This window comes from Cydia pomonella, chromosome 25 (genome assembly GCF_033807575.1).
Source record: "Cydia pomonella isolate Wapato2018A chromosome 25, ilCydPomo1, whole genome shotgun sequence".
Classification (NCBI taxonomy): Eukaryota; Metazoa; Arthropoda; class Insecta; order Lepidoptera; family Tortricidae; genus Cydia; species Cydia pomonella.
The window spans coordinates 6,738,711-6,759,411 of NC_084727.1; the positions used below are offsets into that span (position 1 = coordinate 6,738,711).

General features: G+C 37.1%; 1 protein-coding gene and 1 non-coding gene across 2 annotated transcripts in view; both read left to right on the forward strand.

The window, feature by feature from the left end:
- Window positions 1–20,095, forward strand: part of LOC133531323 (unextended protein-like) — a 69,418-nt gene extending 49,323 nt beyond the window's left edge. The window contains exons 6-15 of the mRNA XM_061869461.1: window positions 1,752–1,923; window positions 3,098–3,289; window positions 7,102–7,248; window positions 8,539–8,676; window positions 9,421–9,563; window positions 10,448–10,574; window positions 12,813–12,942; window positions 13,634–13,730; window positions 14,501–14,563; window positions 16,631–20,095. Of these exons, the coding sequence (XP_061725445.1) occupies window positions 1,752–1,923; window positions 3,098–3,289; window positions 7,102–7,248; window positions 8,539–8,676; window positions 9,421–9,563; window positions 10,448–10,574; window positions 12,813–12,942; window positions 13,634–13,730; window positions 14,501–14,563; window positions 16,631–16,705 (1,284 nt within the window). The 3' untranslated portion in view covers window positions 16,706–20,095. The remainder of the gene's footprint in view (window positions 1–1,751; window positions 1,924–3,097; window positions 3,290–7,101; window positions 7,249–8,538; window positions 8,677–9,420; window positions 9,564–10,447; window positions 10,575–12,812; window positions 12,943–13,633; window positions 13,731–14,500; window positions 14,564–16,630) is intronic.
- Trnas-cga (transfer RNA serine (anticodon CGA)) lies at window positions 11,534–11,615 on the forward strand. The gene has a single exon. It is a non-coding gene; the product is annotated as a tRNA-Ser (tRNA).
- Window positions 20,096–20,701: the final 606 nt, after the last annotated feature.

Genomic DNA, 20,701 nt, shown 5'->3' on the forward strand with positions numbered 1-20,701 from the left:
TGTTCAAAGTTGGACTACACGGTATAAATCGGTGTACACTGTACATCGGTGTTGGCTATTGGGATTTATTTAATCTAAATCAATTGAAGTATAAATAAATAAATATTGGACATTCTTACACAAATTGACTAAACCCCAAAGTAAGCTCAAGAAGGCTTTTGGCGTAATTAGAGAATTATATATATATATAATACCTACTTAAAATGCATAGAAAACACTCATGACTCACGAACAAATTTCTGCGCTTATCATACAAATAAATGCCCTTACCGGGATTCGAACCCAGGACCATCAGCTTATGTATAAATCAAGATTTTACCCAACATTTTAACAATTTAATTAATAAAGTTATTAAGCTCAATTTTTATTACCTTACTTTATAGAGCCAAACATAATAGTCATAAAATATATATTAAATAGGCGTTAAATAATATGTTAATAATACGGGATAAATCATTCATAAAGATACTTAGAATTTTAGGCGTTAAGGTTCAATATTGCACATATATCCCCAAACACATCCAACTTGCCAGTAGAAACCCGCCAGTTGCCAGTTGGACCCGGGTACGTCCTTAAACTACGTCCAAAAGAGAGGTATGGGCATTGTGAATTTCATCTCGCTTTGTGTGGTAGGGCACAGCCATTGGATGTCATTCCAGATCTAGAGCAGAGCCCAACTGGGGAAGTACCTCCACCTTACAGAAAACAGCAGCCAAATAACACTAGACCCTACTCATAGTGTTGTGTTCCTGTCGGTGAGTAAGGTTGCCAGAGCTCAACGAGGGGGGCGGGGTTACGGTCGGCAACGCGCATGTAACTCCTCTGGAGTTGCAGGCGTACATAGGCTACGGAGACTGCTTACCATCAGGCGGGCCGTATGCTTGTTTGCCACCGTCGTAGTGTAAGGGTAAGAGAGATGTGAAATTTTAAATTAAATAATATAAATATTCTTTTCAATTTAAATTTCAAGGTCGATTATTAGGTCGAACCATAGTAGTCTCATTCGATATTTAATAACACCGTTAGAGTAACAAGAATAGAGATATGTATAAACAATAAGGTAAGAGTGAGACAGCGCTTTACAAATAAAAGACACTTCCAATATGTCGTTGTTTCAATAATCAAGTCCTTAAAGTAGTATAAAAAAAATGGCGAGAAATTCAAATTTTCTATAGGAGATCAACCCTTCGCGCCTACAAATTTTAAATTTGCCGCAATCTGCCAGAGTATAACTACTATCACAAAATTTAATATAGTCCAATGACACTATGCCAGTATGAAACGTGAAAGTATCTCCCAAGTGGTTCCGGTGGCATATCTGTGGGGTAATTTTTACACCTGACGCAATTCAATTCAATACTTTATTTCCAAGAATACGATACATACAATGTACAAGTAGAAGGTGTTAGGTCAGCATATTCTGCCGGCATGCATCGGCAAAAAGAGGAATGTTATAAGTGACGCTAATGTCTGGCACACAAAGAAGGCTAATAAAAAAAAAAACAACCCTTAATTAAAAAAAAAAAAACTGTAGGTATAGTTTTTTTTGTTGAAATTTAAAGTCGCGGCGGGGTACCGCTAAGTTCAGAATGGATATTTAATGTGTGTCACTTAGCGGTACCCAGCCATGACATCTCAACAAAAAATCTATAAACATATATTTTTTTACTTTTTAAGGGTGGTTTTTAATTATTAGTCTTTTTTTGTTTTTTCATTCTCATACTTTATTCTATAAGTATCTATTGTTCCAGGTGACCAATCACGTGAATGACCTGGACAAGGAGGAGGTGAACATCATCTCCGGCGCCCTGGACCTGAGGAAGAAGAAGGTGCAGGACGTGATGACCAAGCTGGATGACTGCTTCATGTTACCCATTACCAGTGTGCTGGACTTTGAGACTATGTCCGAGATTGTCAAGTCAGGTAAGTTATAAAATCTGGATTAGCTGCTTTTCGAGGAAGGTTTAGGTTAGCCTCACAGTGTTGGAACAATATTCCCCCACCTATTTGAGATACAACCTCGAAGTATACTTTGAAGCGTAATATCTAACAGTATTTATTAACAATCCAAAAGCAGGCAAATACCTAAAGCTCCTAAGTCCGTTAGTTTTAAACTTAGATTTAATTTGTATGTTATCTTGTATTTAATTTACAAATGTTTTCACCATTTTTAGGGTTCCGTAGTCAACTAGGAACCCTTATAGTTTCGCCATGTCCGTCTGTCTGTCTGTCTGTCCGAGGCTTTGCTCCGTGGTCGTTAGTGCTAGAAAGCTGAAATTTGGCATGGATATATAAATCAATAAAGCCGACAAAGTCGTACAATAAAATCTAAAAATTTTTTTTTTTTTAGGGTACCTCCCCTACACGTAAAGTGGGGGTGAACATTTTTTTTGCTTCAACCCTACAGTGTGGGATATCGTTGGAAAGGTCTTTCAAAACTAATAGGGGTCTTCAACAAACAATTCTTGATAAAGTGAATATATTCGGAGATAATTGCTCCGAAAGGAAAAAAAATGTGTCCCCCCCTCTAACTTTTGAACCATAGGTCCAAAAAATATGAAAAAAATCTTGGAAGTAGAACATAAGAAAGACATTAAATGAAAACTATAGCGGATATGATCAGTTTAGCTGTTTTTGAGTTATCGCAAAAAGTTTCCCCTTCATAGTAAAAAGACGTACACCCACAGTTCATCCCTTGGTTAACAATCTACCATACTTTAAGCTCCAGTTTAGTTTATTGTGACGGAAGAGTAACTACGGAACCCTACTCTGAGCATGGCCCGACATGCTCTTGGCCGGTTTATTTGTATAACGTTTCTCTATTAACGAGAACATGACGACGATGTCACGCTTGATGTTATGTTGAAACAGCTTAAAGAAGGTAAGTGCTTATGCAATCCTGATATTAACGAGACACACTGAGAACGAGTGATCTCAGCCTGTCTCTTTTCGTCTCACGCTTCTCTGATTGCGTTGGTTTCTTGCCGAGACTCTCGGCGGGTGAGTACAGCCGGCGTTATGCGTTGTGGCGCAGAGCTGCAAGAATATCGTACCATTTTCAACTTTACCACTTTCTAAATAAAGTACACATTTGCAGGCTACTCCCGCATACCCGTGTACGAAGGCCACCGCGGCAACATCGTGACGGTGCTCTTCATCAAGGACCTGGCCTTCGTGGACCCCGACGACAACACGCCGCTGCGGACCCTCGCCCAGTACTACCAGAACCCCTGCAACTTCGTCTTTGAGGATGTCACGCTCGATGTTATGTTGAAACAGTTTAAGGAAGGTAAGTGTCTATGTAATCCTGATGTTTAACGCATTCACTGCCAACGTTTTTGTAGCCGATTCTAGCGTTTTCCCGCTTTGTAGAGGAAAGCGACTACAAACAGAGCGCCCGCCAAGCGGGTTCCCGGCACTCGATGTGTTAAGAGTCCGCAGTAAGCTCGGTTCTCCATACAAACAACGTAGTCTCATTTTAAAACGACTAGCTAGATTGTTCTGAAACTTTGTACTTACAATAGTGTTAGGTATATCTATGCCTGTAGTTAGTTTATGTAGCTTCAAATACCATAGGTAAAAAATACAGCGAATTTAAGTTATTCATTCAAAGCTTTTTTTGCTCTATTTCGTTTGTTTTATAAGCTGGAGCTATATAAACTAATTACAGGTTTAGATATGCCTAATGTCATTGTATGTGCAAAGTTTCATTACAATCCAACACGTAGTTATAAAACGAATCGAAACTCAGTTTTTATGGGAAGGTGAAATTCGACTAAGCTTACGGCGGGCTATTAATAATAATTAGAAACTGATTATTTCTAAATATGACTTGGGAGTTTGGGAGCACCTAAACTTTTCAGAAAGTACGGAAATTTTAAGAATGTTCTTCAATTTGCAACTTTGCTATTTCAGTCACGAAACGTACCAAAATGTTTTCGCATTTTTCGCATTTTCAATACCTATTAAGTGTGGATGATACTTTGTACAAGTTTAATCATTTCTGCGGAATAAAAATCTAGCACACAGCTGGTCAGACCATCTTAAAAATCTATAAAAAACTTTAATCCAAGATTGATCACGTCATAAATTAGATAAACTATATAAAAATTACGGCATCGTCTGGCGATGTGCCAGACACTTTTGGCCGTCTGTACATCGTCCAAACTTCCAATTTAAACCTTTAGTAAAGACGTTAAGGTTCATAATTGGTCAGTTCTGATTGTTGCTGTTGTTTTTACTAATTTTATTGACATGTGGCATGCAGACAGTGTTGGACGGGAATTGATTGAAACTGACACGTTGCTTACTACTTAGAGGATAACGTACGACGGCTTTTCCATACAAACGTAGTCCTAATTTTCATTTCTAGATATTGCCATTATTGAAAATATTTTTATACGATTTGATTTACCTATACAGCGTGTATTTTTGGTCACATTAAAAATTCCGGAACTTAAGAGAGGCCCAGGCCGCCGTCCGTTGACCTGGTGGTCAAACATAGAAAGAGACCTCAATCGATCTCAGATGTCAAACGAGACAACCCAAAATAGAGTAACTTGGCGCAGAAGAGTGAGGACACCCGACCCCAAATAAAGGGAACAGGGAAAGAAGAAGAAGATACAGCGTGTATTTCTGCCTTTAATGAACACACTTTTAAAGGTTTTTTAACCTTTTCAACGCTTTCTCCCTCGCATCAAAATGTGGCATACACGCCAATATGTCAACTATTGAGAAACGAATTTAAATCTTATCTGTCAACAGTAAAATTGCTTTGACAGCGTCTGCCATGACCTCTTTAGTGGTCGTTGGCGTGGTAGGCACGACAGCACACGACCACTTTTGTGGCTCTTGGCGTTCAAAAGGTTAAAAAACAGACGACTTTTATTTTTCATATAAAATAATTCGGCAAGCAATGTGTCACTACTTTGTTTTAACATAAAAATCTCGCATTAAATGACGCGACGTCACAACTGTCGCAAGTGATCATGATTTACAATGCCGCTAGAAAAATAAAAAAATCAAAAATTAATTATTCTGTAGTTGAGACTAAATTCCCACCACACCACCAGGAAAATCGCCTACGGTGGTACGGTCATGTCATGAGGCGAAATAAAGAGCACATGACAAGGGTCGTCATGGAAATCGAAGAACCAAAAAGAGGTCCAGGTCGCCGTCCGACGACCTGGATGGGAACCATTTCCAAGGGCATGGAGACGACGGATTTAAAACCCGAAATTGCACAAAAACGCCCAGAATGGTGTCTTAGGACTAGGAGGGCCGACCCCAAGAGACATGGGAAATAGGCTCGGGAGAAGAAGAAGAGGTTGAGACTAAATTTAAAAATAATTAGTATCGTTTTATAGCACTAAAACTTACGTCTAGTTTACGATTGCGGCTATATCAAAAATACACACTGTATGAACCCTAATTAATTAATTTATTTATTTTAAAACAGTGAGGCAACAAGGCCAATTTTACATATACCTTATAGACTATCATACAGATAGAAAAATAGTACTTATATACATCTCGGCCAGCAAATGAGAAAGCTTTAAATTACACATGGACATTTCTTACTTTTCTGCTTTATGTAGGTAATATACTTAAACACGCAAGTCTAAAGAATATCTTTAATATGATAATCAGAGATATGACTAATAATAATAAACTCCAGCTGTGGCCTCGCGGTCAAATGCGCACGGTTTTGGCACAAACAAATTATGAAATGAGTTAGTTATTTTAGCTTTCTCGACCTACTTGCGGCGAGTCTACGAATATGTATGATTTAAGTTCAAAATTAGTCAATTTGCGCAGTTATGGTATTTTTGAAAGTTTTTAGCACAAGAAAAGTGTTACGGCTTCAAGCTAATCTGCACTTTGAATCTCTTCGCGGATGTAGGTACGCAGGTTTCCTTACGATGTTTTTCTTCACCGAAAAACTAGTGGCAAATATCAAATGATATTCCGTACATTAATTCCGAAAAACTCATTCCACTAGGCCGCCACTGCTTATTGTATTGCATTGTTTAATTGTTTATATACTGCGAAATAGAGTATCGAGATAAACCATTCTGGTTTAGCGATGGTTTTTGGTCATATATTATGGAATTGTGATTTATCTCTAATAAAAACTTAATGAGTACCTAAAATTAGCCTCAAAACTAATAAAACAGTATTTTATCATTTAGACATTGATAAGTAAGATCGATATCGACATTATTATAAACAAACTTAGGGGCCCACTGATTACCAGTTCGCCGGACGATATCGGCTTGTCAGTTATTCGCAAAAGCTGACAGGCCGATATCGTCCGGCGAACTGGTTATCAGTGGGCCACTTAACAAAAATGTAAATTGTACGAATTCCTTGCGCACTTTTTGGACTTTTTTTTAAACGCACCGTTACGGGCCGTAGCCATGATCACATCAAAATAATATAATATCAGAATAACTATTAAGAACGAAAAGTCACGTGAACATTTTCACATTACGTTTCAATTGGGTACTTGACACATGTTGAATATTATAACAAAATTTAGATAAATGGATAGAAAATGAGCCATCTATTATAAAAAAGTGGAATTTAAAACGACATAATGAGATTATAAAAAAATGCAAGGCTCCAAAGTCTGAAAAAAAATTGTTTTTTAAGTTTCAAAAAAGAAAAAGAAAATGGTACCATTCGATTCCTTGCATTTAATTGAAAAATAAATTTGTATGATAACTACGAGTATATACATAAAAACGCAATATTTCAGGGTCAAAATAGACATTCTCTTGATCTTCCATTCATTTAGGACAGACTAATGTAATGTGACGTCACATTACATTATCATTTTGTTAGAGGCGTTTCAATCGTCGAGTGCGAGCGTCAGACTTTAACCCTCATTTCTGACCTTTGTGTTGCTTAAATGCCATGAGTCCTATATAGACATTGGATCCTCAGGAAAATCAAGATCGATTGAAATTACTTACAAAAAAATGTCAGGCAGCCAATTGGCGTTTTCTATGAACGATTTTCACTTGGCTAAGCCCCCAGTTCTTGTACTTATACTCGTCTATGTGTCTGGGTCAACCTAATCTAACCTTTATTCCCCAGGACACAAGGGTCACATGGCGTTCGTTCAACGCATCGACCGTTCCGGCGACGGCGACCCGGTCTACCAGACCGTCGGACTGGTGACCCTTGAAGACGTCATCGAGGAGATGATCCAAGCGGAGATCGTCGATGAGAGTGACGTAATCAGTAAGTATCTTCGCTTATGTGAGAGCAGGTTGCAGTAAGGTGGATTCTTTAAATTGTACTTAGGGCAGCTGTGACTGCAGACATATATCTGGTAGCCAAACCTGCTAGACAGGTCTGTATCTGTACCTATGTATCTTTAGGCATTTAAATAAAAATAAAGAAATAATTTGTACATTTTCGGTTAATTATAACATTGGTTAACCAACCAAATACACAACCGCCTGGATCTGTCACTGAACGACTTAACTTTAACCTACATTATTTGATCATGTAATATTTTCATCTACAACTGGTTTAAGGGGCCATTTGAGGGCAGATTTTGTTTACTCATATTTAAATACCTAAAGATACAGAGTATAGCTTAGACTGTAGCTAAGGCCGAAAGAAGAAACAAAAATAATTAAATCAAAATAAGGCTGAGTTTCTACTAGAGATGTGCGACGATGCGTAGCGAGGGTTAATTGTCGACTAGAGCTGCGCTGAGCGACGAGGATAGGTAAATGAGGTATCGGTTCTTAACAATCACATCCATCGCAACACAACCTCGCACATCTCTGGTGGAAACGCAGTCTAATGGACGCTCAATAGATATATGTTTGTACAAATTGTCATTTTAATCAATGTACTTTCTTTCAATAGTAATTATAGATAGATAGAATATTCTTTATTGGCACACCTCAGTAAAAGGTACAGCTTATAGAAACACAATCGATAAATCACAGAGGCCGACAACAGGCGATCTTCTCGCCAAAGAGCAAAGATTATCTACCTAACGTATACATTTATTTATGAAATTTTCGTTTCTTTGTTTCTAACTGACTGACTGCTTTGGCTCAGCGATCCAAAAAGAATCTTGGCCTCCGAAACGAGAGAACGCCACCTGTCCCGATCCAGCGCGGTTTCCTGCCATGAATTGGCATTCAGCCGACGCAGGTCCGCCTCCACGACATCACACCAGCGGTACCTGGGGCGCCCGATCGGTCGACGGCCGGTTGGTCGCCCCAAGTACGCTTCCTTGACTACGCGATCCTTCCCCATTCTGAGTAGGTGACCGAGCCAGCGAAGTCTGTGGGATTTAGTTACGCCGATGATATTGGGCTCAGCCACCAACTCCTCGATCTCGGCATTTTTCCGGATCCTCCAGGAGCCATCGTCACTTCGGACAGGTCCCAGGATCTTCCTGAGCACTTTTCATTCCGCTATCAGGAGCTGAGTTTCCTCTTTTTAGGTTAGTGTCCCGGCCTCACAGCCATACATAAGAATATAAGCATTCTTCTATTTACTTCCCAGCTGACAACCGCACCAAGAAGCGTCTGGCTCGCCCGTTGAACCGCTTCCAAGACCTGGCGGCCTTCGCGGGCCACCAGCCTCACCGCGTCCACGTGTCTCCTCAACTGGTGCTGGCTACCTTCCAGTTCCTCTCCACTAGTAAGTTTATTATTATTATTTATCCTGGCTGGAAAAACCACATAATTACTTCTACTGCCCCATGTGAGAGCGGCCATCGAGGTGAAGGAAACCGCCAAACACATTCCACTCTCTACTCGATTCTAAATACGAAGCATACAATGCGAACCACCTTAGCGGTATGATGTCGAGAAATATATTTATATATCAGACATATTTTGGTAATTTATCACCCCTTTATAAACTTTTTACTACCTAATCATGTAAAAGGTAAATACTGGTATGTTACACATTACATCAGTTTTTCTAATAATCTTGAATGATTATTCCTTGGCCTAAGGAACAGAACATACAGTTATAATAAGTTTTTGGCCAAAATTTATTTTTTGGCACAAGCTTTTATCGCTGACTGTACTTTTCTTTCCACAGGCAACTAATACTAATCGAGACTATTCTAAAAACCCCAAACACAATTAGGTTTCGTTGTTTTACCACAAATTTCCTATGGCCACCTCCTGTCTCCATCATCAGATAAACTGGATGGTATGGATGGATGGTACCCGACTTACGTATGTATGCAAATTTTCTGCTCAGTCGGAAATCGGGAAGTGGGTCAAATTTTGCCTTTCAAGATTTGACCCACACTAACTAACAAACTTACATATGTACTTCCAGGGCAAGTTAAATTAAAGCTTGTAAAAAAACAAGTCGTTTGACCTGAATAAAAATATGAGGGATCTCTAAATTGTCACTTGAACTTTCCAGGTGTGGATCCCTTCCGTCCAGAGATGATCTCGGAGACAGTGCTTAGAAGACTGCTGAAGCAGGATGTGGTGAAGCATATCAAGTTGCGAGGAGATGAGGACAGGAACGATCCGAAGGCCTACGTCTTCCAAGAGGGCAGGCCGGTATGTTCACCATACATTAACTTTCTAGGTGTGGATCCCGTCCAGAGATCTTGATGACCGTGCTAAGAAGACTGCTGAAGCAGGCGGTGAAGCATATCAAATTGCGAGGAGATGAAGACAGGAACGAGCTGAAGGCCTACGTCTTCCTAGAGGGCAGGCCGGTATGTTCACCATAAAATGTTACTTTAAGTATCCAGGTGTGGATCCCGTCCAGAGATCTTGGAGACGGTGCTCAGAAGACTGCTGAAGTAGGCAGTGACGCATATCAGGATGCGAGGAGATGAAGACAGGAACGACCTGAAGGCCTACGTCTTCCAAGAGGGCGGACCGGTATGACCATAAATAAATAAATAAATAATAAATATTTATAGGACATTATTACACAAATTGACTAAAGTCCCACAGTAAGCTCAATAAGGCTTGTGTTGAGGGTACTTAGACAACGATATATATATAATATATAAATTTATAAATACTTAAATACATAGAAAACACCCATGACTCAGGAACAAATATCCATGCTCATCACACGAACAAATGCCCTTACCAGGATTTAAACCCGGGACCATCAGCTTCGTAGGCAGGGTCACTACCCACTAGGCCAAACCGGTCGTCAAACCATAAAATCATAAAATGTTACTTTAACTATCCAGGCGTGGATTCCATCCAGAGATCTCAAAGACAGTGTTCAGAAGACTGCTAAAGCATGGACAAGGATACGAAGACAGGAACGACCCGAACCAAATATAGTATCATTTCTTATGTTTCATCGTTTTCTCAAACAAACGAAATTCACCCGAATTTACTGTACAACAAGGTTCAAATGTGGTGTGAAAAATGGTGGGCCAGACGAGGATAGTCTAATGGTAATTGTCTGTTTCCAGGTGGACTACTTCGTGTTGATCTTGGAAGGCCGCGTGGAGGTGACGGTGGGACGAGAAAACCTCGTGTTCGAAGCTGGGCCTTTCACTTACTTCGGTATCCAGGCGCTGACGCAGAACATCGGAGTCGGTGAGTCAAAATAAAACTTTAAGTTCATGTGAATAAGGTTTATTTTAGAATGTGACGGTGGGACGAGAAAACCTCGTATTTTTGTAAATAAGGTCTCTTGGATTGTGACGGTGGACAAGAATTTCTGTTTCAGCTTTTTTTTTTTTCTTTTAGTTTTTTTTTAATACTACGTCGGTGGCAAACAAGCATACGGCCCGCCTGATGGTAAGCAGCCTCCGAGAGTTACATGCGCGTTGCCGACCCTAAACCCGCCCCCCCTCGTTGAGCTCTGGCAATTCATAACATATTCAAAAAAATATTGCGGTCCTGTTGATATGGTATTAAAAGCATTATATTATAAAGTAGGTTCATGATACCCTGTTAGGGCATTGCAATAACATCGGACACTAAAAGTGTTCAAATAACTAGACATTCTATACAGTAGGTAGTTACAATCCATATTTAAATTAAAACAAAAATATTACTTTGTTAATCCGCGAATATATATCGTGCTAGTTAATCAGTGTCAACTTGTTATACATACTTGCGTATTTTAACACAAATAGAAACAGTTCAGTTCAGTTATCGGACGTCAGACCGTCAACATCTGAGGATGCCTCGTACAGAGACGAAACTGACATGTATGCATGTGACGTCTGCGCGCCTCTGTCCAATTAATTGGAAAATAAATTGTGTGGCAATTTCCTTGATCTTCCATACATTTAGGACAGACTTATATGATGTGACGTCACATCACCTTATCATTTTGTTACAGGCGTTTCAATCGTCGAGTGCGAGCGTCAGACTTTAACTCTCATTTCTGACCTTTGTGTTGCTTAAATGCCATGAGTCCTATATAGACATTTGATCCTCAGGAAAATCAAGATCTTTTGACATTATTTACGAAAAACAGTCAAGTAGCCAATTCGTTGTACACCGCGAACTGCAACTAAACAGGAAATTCGCATTACATTGTATTAGCAGTCGTGGCCGAGTGGTTAAGGCGTCTGACTCGAAATCAGATTCCCTCTGGGAGCGTAGGTTCGAATCCTACCGGCTGCGAAGCTTTTTTATTTTATTGTTCGTTTTTTTATCCGACTACGTAATAGCTGTGGGGAGACACTAGAGCGTTCGGGCGTTCTCGGCTACGTTCGGCTCAGCATTGCTTCGAGCAATTATTAGGGTTGGCACAACTTGACGTCCCTTTGCTACTTTGCAACTACAGATAAGATAATGACTTGAATTTTGACAACCCTAAATAGCCGAAAGGGATAGTGCCATAAATTAGAAAGAGACAGCATAATTCGTCCCTGAATCGCTGTCAATCTTCGGTTTTGTAGGAAGTGATATTTCTATACGGTAATACTATTATTTATTCTGTGGTAATAGGCAAATGGAAAGTCTATGTGGGTATGTTTGCTACTAAAGTAAGGACGCTAAGAACGAAGAATTTCGCACTTGCATATTTATATTGCTCTCCCGCTTGCACAATGGCATTGACCCCCGGCATCATTGGCGGGACAGCAATATTATTATGCATGCACGTGCAATAGAGATATGAATAGGCCGGTCAACGTATGAAATTATCCGTGCTTAGCGTTCTTACTTTAGCCCGATTTTATCCAATAAGATATTATCAAATTCATTTTTGTGGCGCGTGGGTTAATTTTTACGCATTTCCAACAAGGAGGCTACAATTAAATCACTCCTTCAAAAAATTATCCAATGTGGACACATTTTCATTATGTCTAGACCGGAATTATGATTATAATAAGCTAAATAGGGTTGTTTCCAACTACAAATCTTAGGGCAGAATTGTATCCCAATAAATTCTTATGGATTATAAGAACATGTTAAACTACTTTTAGGGGACCTGTAATGACCATATTTTTGTAAATATTGAATTTAAAATATATTTTGGCACACGTCACGTGACCAAGCTCGAAACGTCATTGAAGATTCTGATGACGTCACAACTCTCGGATTGACACTGTTGACAGTTCGGCGATAAACAACAAATGACAAATGTCAGTTGACAGTTCGTATCTTCTACGTGTGTATGTAGTTATGTGTCAAACCGTAAACAGTGACGTCACACAATTTTCAAAGAGCGTTTTGGGCGCGAAAGCATCTGTCAAAATATATTTTGTTAATTTAACATACTAGGGCAACTTTTAGTTAATATAGAACGTAATACAAGCGTTTCAAAAAATTGGAAACAACCCTATTACCATAGCTTAATGTTTTATCTTGCTTCAGCTGAGCCCCAATCCCCGTCGGCGCTGGGTTCTCTCCAGAACCTGAACATGGACAGCATGTTGCGTCACACGTTCGTTCCTGACTACTCGGTCCGAGCTATAGCTGACGTGTACTATCTGACCATCAAACGGTGAGTCATACTCTATTACAACAGTGTTGAGAGCCATCAACCGTTCGTCAGAGCTTTTAATAGTAGTTTATGCGACTGCTACATAATGAAAGGCGTTAAAACACGAGTGTGGGTTTAAGAAACAAACGAAGTGAGTTTCTTAAAAGGATCACACGAGTGTTTTAATGCCTAATTATGTACAGTTACATACACTATTTTATCTACACACATATTATAAAGTTTCTATGACATATTCACTAACCCAAATTACAGCCAACTTTGGGGCATCGTTGCTCTTTTGGCGGAACTCGCGGATATGTGGCGGCGTCGCCGAAATATCTTTATCGCTCGTTTTACACGAAATTTGCTATAGTTACTTTAAAAACAACAAAACAAATTCATTTTATACTTAAAACTAATTAAAAGATAAAGTGTACGTCAGATGGCGCTAAATGAAAACTTTTTTTCACACATGGTACCTACGCATCCGTAGTTTTTTTTAATTCAGACAAACTAGAGTCGGGGGCCTATTTTCGTATCATTCGATACAAACTAACATGCGAGATTTGTCAAAATTGTAAGCAATTGATTGATATTAGAATAGAGCTCAAATCGAAATGCTTTTTTTCAGAGATGTTCGAAATTAGAATGTCGTTTTTTAATGTTATTAAACAACTAATGTATTTTAATGATTGTTGTATTAATTTTCCAGCTCGATGTACCTGGCAGCGAAGCGCGCTACGCTGATGGAAAAGGGCGCGCTCACGAAGGGCAACACCAACGAACAGATCGAGCCAGAAGTTGACAAGGTATGCTTTGTCTTTTCTTTGATATCGACCGTTGTCGTGACATCATTGTCATACCAATATTCCGCATAGACTACGGAGGGTCTAGGAAATAAATCTCCATTTACCAAAAATTGTCATCAAAAAACCTTAAATAGGTGGCGCTAGAATACCTAGAATACTTGAACAAAAAAATTAAATCATAGACAGCGCACTTCACTCCGTCAATAGCGCCTAGGTTCTTAGCTACTCTAGCGCTACTCTGGAGAGATTTGGAACTATTATTTATAGCTGACAGCTGGACACTTTTGCTACAGTTCTACCATAAGAGATGTCACTCATCTTAATTCCACACTCCATAGTATAGACTATCCGCTATCCCATCGAGGCACATCGTTTTTTGAAAGATGTAAATAGCTGAAGCTTCTCTCAAGGCATAACAACGTTATAAAATCTTTCAATTCCTACTTGAATGTATGGAATAAAAATAGTCAAATTGAAATTGAAATGTATTTATTTGTCAGAATATGGTACATTGATTTGATCTTAAATTAGAATTAGTGCTTTCATATTCTACCGTGAAGGCGGTGTACAAATATTTTTACTTATATCTAGTTCTTACATATATATCTTTGGTTTGCACAAAATACCTTCGAAATCAAAACTAGGAACAATCAAACAAATAAACTATAAAACTATTCCCTAACCAACAAGGTTTCAATTTACATTAAAAAAAAAACTTGGATTTTTAAGCTAATTTGATCCAAAAAGCTTAACATATAATATTTTCGCAGTTACTTCGTGACGAGGGCAGAAACGAGTCTCTCAGGGAAACGGACACACCACCTCAACCTCAGGTACGAATACAGCATATTATATGTGGCTTTCCATCGGAGAAGCGTCCTTAAGCTTCACGTGCATAGGGACCTTTCCATCAGAATAGGCCACACACATGAATGGGAAACCACATGATCTAGGTTGAAATCTAAGCTATAAAATAAATGCATATCGTTCTCATATAAATGTATTTGTTGTGCACGCTGCAGTCTCTGGAAGTGCCTAAGACAAGATATTAATGGACATGGGTTTGTATAGTAAAGTTGTTTGTAGTTTGATTCGAATGTGACAGACAGGTGACAGATGACATATTATATATTGAAAAGGGGGCTTCGGGTACTTGACATTTGTTGAATATTACAACAAAATTTAGCTAAATAGATAGAAAATGAGCCATCCATTATAAAACAGTGGAATTTAAAAAGACATGTTGAGATTATAAAGAAAATACAAAGCTCTAAAGTCTCAAAAAATGTTTTTTTTTTTTTTTACTATCAAAAAGAAAAAAGAAAATGATACTATTCGATTCCTTACATTTTATTGAAAAATAATGTATGACAACTATATACATAAACGATGTATTTCAGGGTCAAAATAGCAATTTTCTTGATCTTCCATACATTTAGTGACGTCACATTACAATATAATTTTGTTAGAGGCGTTTCAATCGTCGAGTGCGAGCGTCATACTTTAACCCTCATTTCTGACCTTTGTGTTGCTTAGATGCCATGAGTCCTATACAGACATTTGCTCCTCAGGAAAATCAAGATCGATTGACATTATTTACAAAAAACTGTCAAGTAGCCAATTGTGGTGGAACATAAACACTTGTCGTAGTTTTCTGGCTTTATATATTTTTTATCATTTAGCTAAATTACAAATATCGAGTACTTTTAATGACTTCCACCAACGGAATGCCCGCCTGCAGACATCTATTCATCTAGCAGGGCGATAGTTCTGTACCCCTAGTGTAAATTTGATTGACATCATAACGTGACGAACGCGTTTGCGTTAAGTCTCATTTTGTATAGGATTTTGAGTTTCCGAAACGTCCCGCTTGGCGCGCTCTTTCTAAATCCAATACAAAATGAGACTAAACGCAAACGCGTATGTCACGTTTCGAAATCGAATTTATTTACACTAGGGGTACTGAATTCAAATACATAATCTTTGCCAGTTACCTACCAAAAGACTGTGAGACCTTCACAGTATTGTAACTCAAAATGTACATATAATAGGGTTGTTTCCAATTTTTTGAAACGCTTGTATTACATTTTATATTAACTAAAAGTTGCCCTAATATTCAACTTTTATACTAAAAACGGCTTTAAATATGTTAAATTAACAAAATATATTTTGACAGATGCTTTCGCGGCCAAAACGGTCTTTGAAAATTGTGTGACGTCACAGTTTACGGTTTGACACATAACTACATGCACACGTAGAAGATACGAATTGTCAACTGACATTTGTCATTTGTTGTTTATCGCCTAACTGTCAACAGTGTCAATCCGAGAGTTGTGACGTCATCAGAATCTTCAATGACGTTTCGAGTTTGGTCTCGTGACGTGTGCCAAAAGATATTTTAAATTCAATATTTACAAAAATATGGTCATTACAGGTCCCCTAAAAGTAGTTTAACATGTTCTTATAATCTAAAAGAATTTATTGGGATACAATTCTGCCCTAAGATTTGTAGATGGAAACAACCCTATTGTTAGTCAAAACGGGAGTCTATGCCCACGGTAATTGAGTATCATCGTTTGTCTCCCGTATCAAAAAAAGAAATGGTATGTAACAATTTCGCCTTAAATAATGTTTTGTTCAAAATCTCTTAACTCTATTGATAATTAACCACGTAGGATTTGAATTTATTTTTAGTACTAATTATTTTGATAATAACATTCATTAGTAAAGTAAATTAAGGCATTTGAAGTGAAGTAAGGGTGTTAAAGTATGTTTTTTTACTTATCATATCCCACGTGACTATAATACATACCGATAAGCATCGAAATTGCCTTGTACTCATAGTACAAACTATGCATAGATTCCCCGAAAACAAATTAAAATTTATTATTAATTTTCAGGAGCCCTCATCAGCCAGCCCCGCGACCTCCAACCAGAAGGAAAACCCAGAGGAGGAGGCTCTACTCAAGAAATAGACGTCGCGGCCGACCTCAATGTAACCAGCAGAAATACTAGCTCAGATTTAATACCTGTAGCGACCGTGTTGGACGCTCTGCCATCTCGTGACCTGAATCGAAAGCTAAAACAATTCCCTCTTCTAAGCAGGTGCTGCCCCCTACACTTCACGCTGGCTCTATTTCGCATAGTAGGGTCTGCCATCTAGTGGCTTAAATCCTAAATATGGAAACATTAAATAATGCTCCGCGCCAATGAATAGGGGGCGTCTGTGCTGCCCTCTACAGTTCATGCACGCTACTTATAAAACTAGTGGCTATGTGTGCTGTAGACCTCATAGCTTAAAACTAAATAATTGTATGGCACCGCCATTTTGAGACATTTCCAAAAACGGAATCGGGTAAAAATTAACGGACAAAATTTTTCGAAACTCAGTTGAGAATTACGACCTGTAAAGAAAAACATCAGGACGTATATAATCATTTATGCCCAACCTGAAAAGGAGACCTTCGCTAACGCTCAGTCAATCAATATAATTATTTTAATTGGTATCTTAAAATTGGACGAACAAAATGATTTTTTTACTACATGATTTTATTAAAATACCGTAAAGTGCGCCTACTTTGCTCCTCACTGACTTATTGTGCAACGACATCCAATATAATTATTTAAAAAAAAAATTAGCAGTTAATTTTGGAGTAAGTAGCCACATTTTACAGCACCGTATTTGATTTGTCCATAATTACAACATATAAAACTTTCGGGTCTATAATTAATAATGTTTTTTATTGTTTTTTTACATTTAATACGTTAAGACACAGTTTCCACCGGTCGTGGTCGCAGACACGTGTCGCAGCAAATAAAGTTATATAATCCCATTGCACTATTTTAGTTTATCCAACCATTTTGGTCACAAGAAAGGGCAAATTAAAAAAAAATTCAACAACCTACGCCTAACAATCATTATTTTTTTCTGGTGACGTAAATTGTTTGTCAGACTATAAGTAAAATTGAGGTCGTCGCTAGCAACACTGCTTTATGACTGGCAACCTTGAATTGCGTCAAATAAAGAAAAAATACTAACACAGCCCTCACTCTGGGTTCACATACACGAGTAAAGGCTTCTACACACTTCACCGACAATTGCATGCGATTTGCGTTGCACCTACTAAGTCGGCAACTATTTAAAATTGCATGCGCTTTGTTGCAAGGTCTGTAGAGGCCTTAAAAAGGGGCAATCGACAAATGTAGAATGTAGTCTTTATAGTATCGATAATAGCATTTGAAATTCAACAAAATAGTTTTTAGGTTAGAATTATTTTAACTGTACTTACTTTTTTTAATATGGCAACACTTTCACAACTCTTTTTCATTTTGATTGGTGCAATTTTCGTTTAGAAATTAACTAACACAATTCTAATAAATTACTGAACCAATACAGTATTTTCATGGTCGAATGAATTTTGCTTGTTTTGAATTTAAATATTTATTGAATATCATGAATGAATTTTTAATTGTCGTTGAATTGTTTTATTGTATCATCAATACATTTAATTTTTATACATATTTTAACTTTATATCTACTTGCGTAGTTTTTGAAAATAGGACTTGAATGATATTTGTATTGAAATGTGAATAGTACAAATGGAAATTATGTTTTTATAATTATGTTGAAACCATACAAATTAAATCACGAAATATCTGACACTAATTCCTAAGTTGTTTTAATATATTCGCGTATTTATTAGGCACCATGTCGAATATAAAAATATAGCTAAGCGCCAAGCGCTAATCTGCTTTGAAATGTGTTAAAATATGATGTAAACCCAACAAATCTTATGAAACTGCCTTTTAATTTTAGTAAAGTAACAATTTTACATACTGCTTGACATAGAATAGATATTTTACAAAATGTTACTTAGTATTTATGGGAACATGAACTTATTTGAGACAATCCACACCACCAAGGAATTTCGTACATTGATCTGCCGATTTCCTATCGCGTAATTATATTGCTGTCCCGCTCATGATGCCGGCGACCAATGCCACGGTGTGAGGGGGACGGCAATATAATTATGTGCATGCGATAGACTTTAGGTCTAAATTAATTACGTTACACTAAATTCAATGTATAATGTGTTAATAATTAATAGATTTTTATTCATAATATTTTATCAAAATATCTTATAAAAGTTTAAAAATGTGCTTTTGCCATACTCTAAATAATTAAAAAAAATGACGCTCAGGTGAGTTTATGTTCCTTTAATTAATAATAAATATTATATTTAATAAAATACGTCGAAGAATCGTAAGTGGGTGCATGTTTTTTATTTATTAGATTTTTACATTAACCAATATTTTGAAAGGGTCCAACGGCGCTTAATTATTTTATATACGTAATGTATTGTATATAGAAAGATCCTAAGTTCCTTTTGAAATATTGTTTTATTTATAGCTAAAACTTCCATAATAGTGCCTTGATTTAAAACTTGAAAGATATATTGAGATGAATTTTGAACCGAAAACTACATTATTGTAAGTTGTTGGATAGGATGTATCGTTAAAATTATAAAAAGTACTTACGCTAAAGTAGATGAAACTGTTATGGTATATGGCAATTTAGCTTATGAAGGTAAGTAATAATGATAATGACAGTACTTTTTTGTATTCTACAAAAAATGTGGCATTTAGAGCATATTTCTTAAGAGAGAAGTATAAGTACGTGATCTGTCAATATTTTCCATTATCCATGATTTTTTTGTACGTTACTGACGCCATGTAAAACTAAAGCCCGACCAGAAATATATGATCATTTTAAAGAGGGCGCTGTTATTCCCATGGTGACAGTTAAGTTTAGTATGAAAAAAATAATTCCAATGAAATTCCGCAATATGGCGCGTGATCATATATTACTGGTACACATATTATTTTTTCTAAACAAAAAAAAAATCGAAACCTAGAATATATAATGCTGAAGCGGGACATGAAAATCAAAGTGATTTGTTAAGATTTAGTTAGCGGAAACTGTTAACGCTAAATGTTAACATATCACTTTGATTTTGATGTCGATCGCTTCAGCATAGTATATTCTAAGTTCATAGGTTACGCTTTAAAAAAAAATGTTCTATAAATTTTGAGAAAAACAAGGAAAACCTATAAACCTAATTTTTCATTGTGTCAATGACATACTAAAAAATCATGGAGAATGGACATTTACAAGCGGAAAAACGTTTTCTTATTTTATGGACGATCACATGGTCTTCTTTCTTAAATGTCTTCAAACGATATTTTATAAGCGAAATTTCCATATATTATGAATTGTATGTAGATGTGTGATCCGCAATTAAAATTATCCTAAATAAGGTGCTGAAATGTTCTATATGAAAATATATTAGTTTTTGAAACTTAAATTTGTTGTTGTCATTGTGTCCCAATTTATCCCAATTTAACTACTGTAGTATTGTATTTTTATTTGGTTTTACAATTTGGTACAGTCACACAAGGAATCGTAGAAATTTATTGAGGGCAACACAGAGCTTCAAAAGAACACATCTGGTTAAAGAAATTTATAAGTAATTTACATTTCACTTAACGAGAACTTAGAATAAATACATAGTTGTTTTCACCAGTAAGCATAATTACATATCTTCTTTTTGAAGACATGATTTTACGAGTTATTTGAACTTAACAGATTAAACATTAAAGGTACTAAATCCTGGCGTAATAAAAATAATTGTACCTTAGCGTTTTTTCTTAAAAATTAAATCGATAACTTGAAAAATTATAACGCCTGCAAAATTGTAATAGCAAGCAAATAATAAAATGGGTAAAACTTGGAAAGCACAAATAAAATGACTCGTATTATAATTGAATATGAAGGTACAAAAAAGGTACAAAAATTTGGCTTTTATAGAATTTATCAATAACCACGGGAACATAGCGTAATAAAGTACACCCGCCATTCTGACTGTCAGGATGGCGGGTGACCTGTTTTTTGATGATAACTTTACGTACCG